The sequence below is a fragment of the Carettochelys insculpta genome, chromosome 3, assembly GCF_033958435.1.
Source record: "Carettochelys insculpta isolate YL-2023 chromosome 3, ASM3395843v1, whole genome shotgun sequence".
NCBI classification, from domain to species: Eukaryota; Metazoa; Chordata; order Testudines; family Carettochelyidae; genus Carettochelys; species Carettochelys insculpta.
In genome coordinates, this window is record NC_134139.1 from 32,900,919 (window position 1) to 32,911,721 (window position 10,803).

General features: G+C 38.9%; 1 protein-coding gene across 3 annotated transcripts in view; it reads left to right on the forward strand.

Annotated features, from left to right (window-relative positions):
* Nucleotides 1-3,686, forward strand: part of UBR2 (ubiquitin protein ligase E3 component n-recognin 2) — a 112,441-nt gene extending 108,755 nt beyond the window's left edge. For all 3 annotated transcript variants that reach the window (XM_074989593.1, XM_074989592.1, XM_074989594.1), the window contains exon 47: nucleotides 1,296-3,686. In XM_074989593.1, the coding sequence (XP_074845694.1) occupies nucleotides 1,296-1,437 (142 nt within the window). In that variant the 3' untranslated portion in view covers nucleotides 1,438-3,686. The remainder of the gene's footprint in view (nucleotides 1-1,295) is intronic.
* The last annotated feature ends 7,117 nt before the right edge of the window (nucleotides 3,687-10,803 follow it).

Consider the following 10,803-nt stretch of genomic DNA (forward strand, 5'->3'; position numbering starts at 1 on the left):
GGCTCCTTGTGTGCCCCAAGCAATGGGGCACAATGAGGTTGCTGCCTCGGGGGTGGGAGAGCTCCTCCACAGCTGCCCCACAACAAAGGATGCCCTGGCTGTTCCACGCTGCCAGGTGCTGGTAACTGGCTGCCTCCCTGCAGCAGGGGAGCTCCTAAGCTCCAGGGGCATTTTGCCAGCAGGAGCTACCGCCCTATGGATGGGGTGCTCCCTGGCTGCTCCAAATGGCATGATGCAGGTGTGGCTCCTGGCTTCTCCCCAACCCACAGGAAGCTGGAAACGGGGCTATAGCCCCACAGGTGCGGCTCCCAGCTTCTCCCCAAGCTGCGTGGCTCCAGGAATAGGGCTACAGCCCTGCCCACGGGCGGGGTCTCCCTAGCTGGAGGGGTAGCTGCCTGGGACCGCAGGTCCTCTTCAAATCTTGAAAAGGACTTGCAGGAGGTAGGGGAGACACAAACTACTCCCTCCCACACTCCAACATACCCTGCCTTACCTATGGTACAACCCCTGCTGGCTCCCTCTCCTGCTGCTGCCTGTACACGTCTGGTCGGTATCTGCTACACATGCTCTCCAGCCAGCACCTGGTACTTGCAGCTGCAACTGTGCTAACTTGCGGGAAGGGCGGCTCAGCAGGGGGCATGAATATGGGACAATTAGACCTTTTGTTAAAATAAGTTGGGATACCTTCCTGACACCTGAAATACGGGACTGTCCAGATCAAAACAGGACAGATGGTCACCCAGTAGTTGACCATAAAATGGCCACCTCACACCTGTCATTTTGATCCTCTGTTTCCACTGGCTTCAGAGAGGAAAATGCCTCCCCCTAAGCATTTTTTGAGATTTACTGTAATATCTGCCTCACCTAGAAAATGATCACCCAAATATAGTGGAGTTGAAAAGCCTGCCACAGTTGCATTTCACCTTAATTTCTTCTGCTTGTGCAGATCATTTTTTCTCCAGTATGCCTCCTATTGGGGAGGGGGGGGAATAGGGCCCCAAGCTAAGCAAGTATCTCTTCTCATCTTGAAGAGATGACTTTGATCTACACAAATATAAAGGGCTGTCATTTTTAATGATGCTCACTGTGCAAAATGAAAATCTGCATCTGTGGAGGGTCAGCTGAAATACTAAAGGATCAAGTTACTTTGGCATCAATACAATTTTTACAACTAAAATATTATACAGTAACATTAAAATCTTATGTAACTTTTTTGTGTATTATCTGTGCATTTTCATAGGTGCTTTGTAACACTTCACAATTGTTAGTTTCCTGATAAATATATTCTTTTTCAGGCGTGGGAATCCCTTACACCTGTGTAAAGAACGGTTTAAAAAGATTCAAAAACTCTGGCAACAGCACAGTATCACAGAAGAAATTGGACATGCACAAGAAGCAAATCAAACACTAGTTGGCATTGATTGGCAGCATTTGTAATTTGTTATCTGAAGACTGGAACTTTTATTTATGATGATTTTTGTAACCCAAACAAAAGAAGAATTAGGGGGGAAACTGAGGACAATAAAGAGACAATTCTACTCCTTCCATTTAACCTTGTTTTCCAATTTATTTTGAAAAATGCCTGGTTATAATAACCATGTAAACTTTTTTTTTCTGTATAAGAAGATTCTACTAGTAGTATTTGCACTGTGCTTCCTTCACATGAAACCACCTGGGGTATAGAACCTGGGCAAATGAATATAGGATTTCTGGTACAAGAGGATAACTCTTCTTGGAACTCTGACTCCGATTTTTCTAACGAACTACAAGAGGAAAAAAACGCTGAAACAGAGATTAGGTTGAGCACAATTATGGATTGTGTTTTGCCATTTGCTAGTAATCTGAGCCGTTTTACTTTATTTATTACTCTGCATTTTAACATTTAAACTATGTACATGCTATGGAATTAAGCAAGGATGAAAATAATGTAGCAAATGGATATATATCTGTCTGCATTAGTGGATAAACTCTCAGTGTATCTAAAATTCATGCCATTATTTGCGTTCTGTTTGATTTTCTTTTTACTAAAAGAATGAACACTAGCTAACAAGTAAAACAACTTAATTTAAAGCTATTGCTGGAGCATTGCAAGCCTTATAAGTATTGTATAGTTTGCAATTTGACTATAACAAGGGCATCTTTTCGTTCACTTTTCATGTATGATGTAACTGTTTTCCCAAATTTGAAGGGCTGATCATATTTCAGAAGATTTAAGGCAATGGAGATGTATAGTCATTTGAAAGGTGATTTCAGATTAATTTTGAAGATTCACAGGATATTCACCTTCATTTTTGACTTCTGTCTTTCAAGATGCAAATCCCACCTACATCTTATTGCAGTTTACTAATTTCAGGTTTCCAAATAGAAACCCTCTGACAAAAATGAACAATTTTTTTTCCTGTATATGAAGGATGCCAGTCACAGAACATTTGTTTGCTCCTGTTCACTTTCTTTCAGTTGCATTACGTACATTTACTTCCTGACATAGTAGACAATTGACTAAAGCTTTGTAAAGATGTTTGTCTATAGTATATTTTATAATATATATTCTATATCTGCACAGATTTTGCACTTGATATGAGAGTGCCTGAAGGCAGTGAGTTTTCTAGTTATATGTAGTAAATGCAATGTTAGACACACCCCAGAAATCTCTATATGACATGCTTTTGACAGAAAATTCATAACCTTAAAGCCTTCCAAGGTTTCTGTATGTTACTAAAACAATTTATTTACCTAGTCCTGAGTTTTAATAATCAAAGTGATTCTTTTACTGAGGCTTGCTTTTGATTTCCTCTTCAGCTCAGACAAGCAATCCTTTCAGTGGCTGCTATCTTCATTTACATTAGGTTTGACTGGATTGTTTGTATTTTACAAGTTTAATATTTCAGAATAATTTTGTAAATGTCACAGTGCACATGATAAGTCTCCACAATACAAAACAGAGAAACTTAATTAACTCCTATAATTAAAAACTGCTATTTCATAGGACACGCTTATCTGTTATGGCTCTGACCTTCACATGTACATCTCACTTTTTTAATAAGAAAGCTGCAAAATGTACAGGAAGCAAATGAGCATTAAAATTTATCAGCCTACGTTCCTCTCCTTAGTTTACATATCAGCTTCTTGCTGTGCATGTCACATGAGAATTTTCTTCTGCAACACTGTTCCTTTGACTGAAAGGCTTGCTGCTTCTGCTTTATTTCACCTGTCCAGGGAACTTATACTTAAAATTGCATTGAATAAATCAGTTTTGTCATGGGTGTAGTTATTCCAGAAATAACAAAATGGTATCTGCCACAGTTCATTAATCTGACAGATTTTTCTGGTTATATCAAAATAATGTTAGAAGGCATTTTTCTCCTCTTTCTGAAATGGAGAGGGTTTAATGGATTTATGGGATTATGGCTGCAAAAAATAGCTAAGTACACAATTTATATTGTTTTCTGCGAGGTTAGTCATTCTTACCTAACAAACTATTCTGATTTGTTTTGCATGTATTTATGTTCACTATAGAAATATTTATATAAGATGGTTTCAGTATCAGGGAAGAACTGTATGTAATAAATTGGCTATAACTTTAATATCTGTGGACTACTTGTAAAATTTGGAATGTATCATATGTAAAAAAATGAAAGTATCAAAATAAATGCTTTAGGTGTTGACATTAAATACTTTTGTGCTGAGCTTTGGAATTGTTAACTTTGATTACCTTATTGCTCCAGAGTGTTAATCACAGGATAAGAGAAATACCTGGATATGCAACACTTGCAATTCTCTGACTAAAAATTTAAGATGATTATTGTATTAGTGTCAATTATTTCAGTTAGCTAACTCTGTCTTGACCTCTACTGAAAAGTCTAATAATAATTTAGCAGACAGATACATTTTTAAAGAGCTAATGAGTAAACAATTCAAAATCAAATGGGAGTAAATATAGCAGAGCAAACTGTGCTGTTTATTTTCTCAAGAGATGGGATGTTGCCTTTTTGTTGCAAACTACTGTGCACATGAAGGGGAAAAAATTATGCTTCATTCATAGCTGCCCCATGGTCTGTCTCTTCCTCTTGTTCGTATCAGCTAATTACCTAGTTGCAGTTGTGCACCTCAAAAATGTGAGCTATAACATGTTGCATAACATTTGTAATGAATGACTGATGTTTACAGCAACATACCTACCTAGTGAGTGAGACTCTCCAGAAGCCCCAAACCTGTAGCTTGCACAGTTGCCCTCCAAACCTGGTTCATGTTTTCCCTGTGAGGCTGTTCAAATCAGACTCTACGTTATTCAGACAAGATAGCACTTCTTTGTATTGTCCACAGCCTACCATGGGAAATGGCCTCTTACTATGGTGCAACAACCTTATAGTGCAAGTTGTTTGCTGAGCCCATTGGGCCCCACAAGCCTGCAATAACTCCTCTCACTGCTTTCTGTGGCTGGTTTCTGTTGGTTGAAACTCGCTCATGCTACCTCCACTGTAGTTCTCCTGCATCTCCCCAGTCCCACGCCACATGCACGCTTTATGAATGCTTTTGTATGTCCCTCAGAGGGCTCCCCATTATACCTTCTGCATTAGTCACTCCAGGGGCTTTTCTACAAACTAGCATTAGCAGGGAGATGGATTTGAGAATATATTAGGTCTAAATATAATACAGATGGACCTCCACTTTTGGTTTATTTTTTCTTTCAGATTTCCTAGGAATTTCAGTGTTCACAAATTTAAAAAGAAAATTGAAAGTAGATAAAAACCCAAAACAGAGGTGGCAAGTTGTATTCCTGGGAGTTATGGGTTGGGTACTTGCAGTGTTAAAGCCGAGGAAGCCTTCTGCTCCGTGTATCATCTGTCATCTTGGCTGCCAGAACCCTGCTTCCTGCCTTTTGGACTCAACCTGCTGCACTGAGCAGATGGACAAGGCGATGCTAAATGACTGTGAGGGGAAGGAAAGCTAAACCCTATGGGCTTGTCTACACTAGCTTCCTACTTGGAAGGGAGCATGGTAAATAAAGTGTTGGGAGTTTATTAATGAAGTGCTGCAGTGCATATGCAGCACTTCATTAAGCAAATTGCCCCGCCCCCCACGGCAACTTCGAAGTGCCGGCTCATGTCTAGTTGCGGCTCACCCGTCAGTACTTCATTAATAAACTCCCAGAACCCTGCTTACCATGCTCCCTTGGAAATAGGGAGCTAGTGTAGACAAGCCTGATAAGTATCAGCTCCCTTGCCAAAAGAAAGCAGCCTCCTGAGCCGAGCCCTTCAGCACAGACCTGTCTGTTTTTCCTGCATAAGCCCTGTCCAGTAGGTGAAGCAGGCGTCTGCCCTCTGGGGCTGCGTTGAATAGCTGGGATCAGGAGGTGGCTCTGTTTGGCATGAATCCAGCACTTCTGAGGTGCAGCTTTCTACTCCCTGCAGGCCTGTCACTGGAGTGTTCAGGTATTCTTGGCTCCCTGACCTGGCTCCCTGCCTGTCTCCAAAAAATTCTCAAAACTATAAAAAGCCAAAATTTGTGTGAAGATTTGGTTAAAACCCCAAATATGGGTTTTGAAAAAGTCCAGGAGTTTTATGGGGGTGGGGGTGGGGCGGGGAGAGTAAATACCAAAACCAAAGAACTTATACCTGCACCAATAAACCTCCCTGCCTTGGACTGGCTCCTCCTAGTGCAACAATCTCCACTTGCTAAGTATTTCCTTCAAGCTCTAAGATGAGGTGAGGACTAGGTAGACCTCACATCAAATCTTCAGTCCCACTCCCAATACTTTCCTATTGCAATATATACCAGGAGCAGCAGCACAGAAGCTGTTTCAGTCAGACAAGAATGACCTAGCATCCAAATATGGTACTAAAAGGAAATCTCATTGGATGAAACATAAATAAACCAGGACTACTTGTAGTCATTGGAGGTCCCATGTGAAACTGCAGATAACTGATCTTTAAGTTTGCTGGAAAGACTGAGAACAAAATTATTTTTAATTTTTTTGATAAATTTGAAAATGGAAATAAAGTTAATTTCTGGTGAAGCAAATATTTTGTGTAGATTTTGAGCTTTTAATATTTGTTTTTAAATTGAAGACCATTTCAAAATGAAGTTATTTTCATTCAAAAGATTGAAATGTTTAATTTGAAAACATCAGAATGAACTATTTATACTTTACTCAAAAATTCTGGGAGGAGTGTTCTGGCTAAAAAAATTGGGTAAAGCTAACATGACTTCACAAAAGATGATCAATGGTGCGAAATCTGTATTGTTTGCGAACAAAGAAAAAAAAAACTAAAAAATATTCATCCAGCACCAGTTCTGCAGTACTTCTGGGTACAGGTGTTTAGTGTTTTTGCAAAATTCTTACTCTTGCACTTTGTGTTTTTTCTAAGTTCTTTAGCTGGACTTTAACCTTTACTTGTTCTCTTAAACAGCTGCAACAACCCCTTTTAGAGGTAGCTGAATTAAAGCAGGAAAATACCTACCTACCACTGGGGGTATCAAAGGTAAGCTGAGTTAAAGATAAGTGTGTTGTGTATGACCAAACTGTGGTTCTACTGCTGCTGTGCATGACTGTAGCTGCCCATCCATGTACTATCCATTGATATTTCTCTGGGCTTAGACTTCTTATGGAAAACTCTAGCTTAGGGCACATTTTACAACTGATAAAAACTTCAACTGATAATTTTGAATACTACACATCATAACAAACTAAATCTTTTGTGTGCGTGAATAACTTTTTCCTAACTAAAATGAGTTCAGACCCACAGAGAGGGGAGTGAAATATTGAGGTCTCTTTGTTACATTTCATTTTCTAGTGATAATATATATTAATTCCAAGTGATTCCCAAATTAGACCTATTATAGTGACATAATTTCACAGAAAAGGCAGAGAAATGATGCAGGGGATTTGTAACACTATTCCTTCCTATCTCTATCCTTGGTTTATTTGGACAATTGTATTTGCTCTTTGAGTAACTGCAAAGCAAATTTGGCATGCAGCTGCACTCATATTTTACATGCAGGATGTTCAGTTACATTTTTCCAAGTTCTGGCTGTTAAAACTAAGGCTAATCATTTTCATGCTTCTCAAAAGAGTTTTTGTCTACAGAGCTACACAAGCTTTTGCATGAAAGGTTGCCTTGCAATTAGAGGGACACAGTGTCTTTTAAAGCAAAGATTTGCATTCTACAGAATGATTGTCATGGGACCAGACAAATATATCAAGTGGCCTCCATTCTGTGTTTGGGAAGGAAGTTTAACACACCTTTTCCTAGAATATGCTTGACAAAAATAATGGTTCATTTAACATAACTGTTCACGTCTTTTTCATTGGCCAGATTAGCACATTTTGAAGCTATTTTTGTGATCTTCTGTAATTATGATTTATTTTTCTCTGCTTTTTAGTGCAAGATCTTTCCATGACAATTTGGGGAAGCATGTCTTTAATAACTGACGTGTTCTGTACCACTGAAGCAAAATGTGGTGTGATCTCATTCGTTCCTATATCCTGCTAGTTAAAGTTGTTCTGAATGCATTTCAGGTGTGCCCTGTGTCTCCTGATTTCTGTTGCTAGGTAGTGGTCACTGATTCTGTTTTGGGAGAAGGAGGCGGCAGTCTGATATCCTCTCCCTTTCTAATGTGTTGAGATTTGATAGTATCAAGACAGGGTGCAAAGGTTTAATCAGATGATGTGCTGCAGCCCTGACACACAGTCATTTTGTGCTGGCTTTTCCTGGCATGTTTAATTTTAATGCTGGCCTTTTCTGGAAGTCTGACTTTTCTACATCATCAGTCAGAGTAGTTGTTCACTAATGATACATTGACATTCTAGTGTATCTTCCATTCATAATACAATTTAATTAAGGAACCTTCTCTGGTCATTTAAGTTCAGAACTGGGAGTGTACAAAGCTGGGTTCTGTTCCTTTGTTTGTGAGTTTACCTGCTTCAAATACATTTTGAGTCCTAATTTTTTATGTATTTAATGTACTTTAGAGGTCTCATGTACATGTGTCAGCCACTGAACATAATAGTGAACTCTTGTATGACATTGCTACAAGTATGACTAGTCTCGATTTAACGGAAAATAAGGAGCTCTGCATTTCCTCACTGTTTATTTACCAGAAATAACTTGGTCTAGGCATTCATCTCCCAGTAGGGGACCATTATCACATGACTTTTCTCTTCCTCTGGGTTTATCTCTTAATTAACTAATCCCTAATGCTCTTCATTTTTTTTTTAAATAACCATGTGATCTGTCCTCATTTTACATTGGCTGTGTGTTTGTGGTGCTGATGATTTAAAAAAAAATGGTAAAAATTTAGTTGATTGTTGCTACAATGCCCCTTTCTTTATCCCATCCTTGTAAATTGTCTTTAGCAACTGCGGTTATTCTGGGGAGCCTAATATAGCCATGCTATTCTACTTGCTAAGCCACGCACGCATGCACACACACACACACACACACACACACAGAGACAGAAGGGACTGTTTGTTCAGTATTATAAGGTGTCCAGGATAGAGTAATGCACAAAGGCTAATCTTATAAATTGTATTAAGGTTACTTAGGAACTATTTGCTCTGAGGAAGCTGTTTATATTTTCCTCACTAGAAGACTTCATCAAATGTTTCATGCCTGGTCAAATACATGTAACTGATAAATAACTTACATAGCAAGGAAGGTTATTTTTAACTGTGAACGGCTGTTTAAATATTCAATTTAAAACCTTAGGCCAGTTTTCAAACTGAAAGTTAGGGTTCTACATCCACTTTTAGGTACCTTAAAATGAAGTGATCTGGTTTGTATTGGTTCTGGGTAAGCCCACTTCCTACTGAAGTCAGTGTGTGCTGTAGGTGCTTCATCAACTTTTGCAAATCGGGACACTACTGTTTAGGTGTCTAGCTTCAGTCACTGAGGTTTGAAATTTGTCTCTTAATTTAAAATATTAATGAAGCAGGGGGTTTAATGCAATGGCTTTCTGGGTCAGACTTTTAAAAAAAAATAAAAAAGAAAAAGTTGGAAGTTGAATTGTAAAACCTAGTTGACTTGATTTTCAGAGATCCTGAGCCCCTGCAGCAACCCCAGACTTGAGCCGAAGTTGTGCTTTTCATCGCATCTAAAAACCAGGCCCAGGGAAATGATACTGCTCTTGAGGTTAGTGGGAGCTGCTGGGTGTCAAAACTTTTTAGTCAGACAGACCACTAGGTGCCTGACTATGGACTAAAGAGCCTACCTTGGGCTGCAATGTTGGAAAGTCTTGAAGTGAATTCCTTTTTGAAATTCCCTGTGGATAAATGTATATCCATTAAGTGTTCAATCTTGCATATACAAGACTCCCAGTGATGTCAGCGGAGAGTCTTATGTGCACAAGGAACTCAAGAAGTGGACCTAAGTGAGTCCAGGGCACTGTGTTAACAAAATAAGAACTGGGGGAGTTGGGAGTGTTTGCACTTCCTTAGCCTATCCAGAAACTTAAGATGTGGAGCATATGGTTTCTCTGACAGGATTGTTTACAAGAAGGAAGCCTTCCAATTAGGGAAACCTACAAACTGAAGACTTAATTTAGAAGCTAAAAGATCAGCGATAGTGCAAATTAAGGAAAAACTGTTCAACTGTATATATTGAACATTTTAATTTAACAAGTGTGTTTCTTGCAATATATTTTAATATCTACATTTACAGTTGCAAGCAGCACAGATATAGAACTATAGAACAGCATTTACAATATCACAGATTGCCTGGTTTCTAAGATTGGGCATATATATTACAGGTTATATAATACAAATCAGTCTTCATACAAGCAAATAATAATTGTAAGATATTACAGATTCCTTCCTTACATGGGAAACTTTCTTATCCAAAGTTAGCTTAATTAGTATTTGATTTTATTTGTATGAGACCCAGTTTCAGTAACCAATAAAGCCGATCCTCTGTGTCCTGACACAAATCTGTCTCCTACAATCTGTCTGTCCCTCCAACACAATGAGGCTACTGCTCATGGGATCGGCTTTGTAATGCTGGTGGTAGAAGCAGAAGCAGGTAATTCTGTTGTCTCTCTCAAGTGATAAATTGACCAAAATGTAAACCATGGAAATGAGAGAGCGCAAAAAACTCTCACAAAACGTGAGATCGAATCCTTGCCATGAAATTCTTTATCTGGGTCATCTTTTGTAAAGCTTTCTTACCAACAGATGTGGACATAACAAACAACTTGTCATCTGCCATGGACCAGCTGAGATGAGCACCAGGTCATGTAGATTTCTAATTGACAAAAAGGCAGTTTAACTTTGTGCTATGCACAGTTTTCCTCAGCAAAGCATGAATTGAAGCAAAGCCTGAAGCAATTTCATTTGCCAATCTCCATTTATCTTTTGATGTCCACTTGCTATTTCTGTTTGGTGGTATGAAAAGATGGCTTGATTTTTCTCACAATTACTTTAGATCTATGTTTGGAAGGTGGAAAGCAACAGTGAGGAAAACTTACATGCAAATGACTTGTAGTGTCCTGGCCACTGAAATGTAGAATATGGCTTGACATACTGAATGTTGAGAACTGGCAAGTTATTAACTGATTCCATCCATCAAAAGAGGAGCAGTCCACTAGTTAACAGTTACAATAGTTGTGTCTCTGGAGTACTGCTGAGGAGAGCCATTTATGAAATGTACAACTGTTTACAAATATAGCTAGTTAGCTGTCCATTGATTAGGCAATTGTAGACAAAATATCTGAAGATCAGCAACCAACTAGCTTGGTAAAACATGGTTGAGAGAAAATACCTTCAATTAGACCAACAAGTAAAACTTTTTTGCAGAGAGAAGTTTAAAA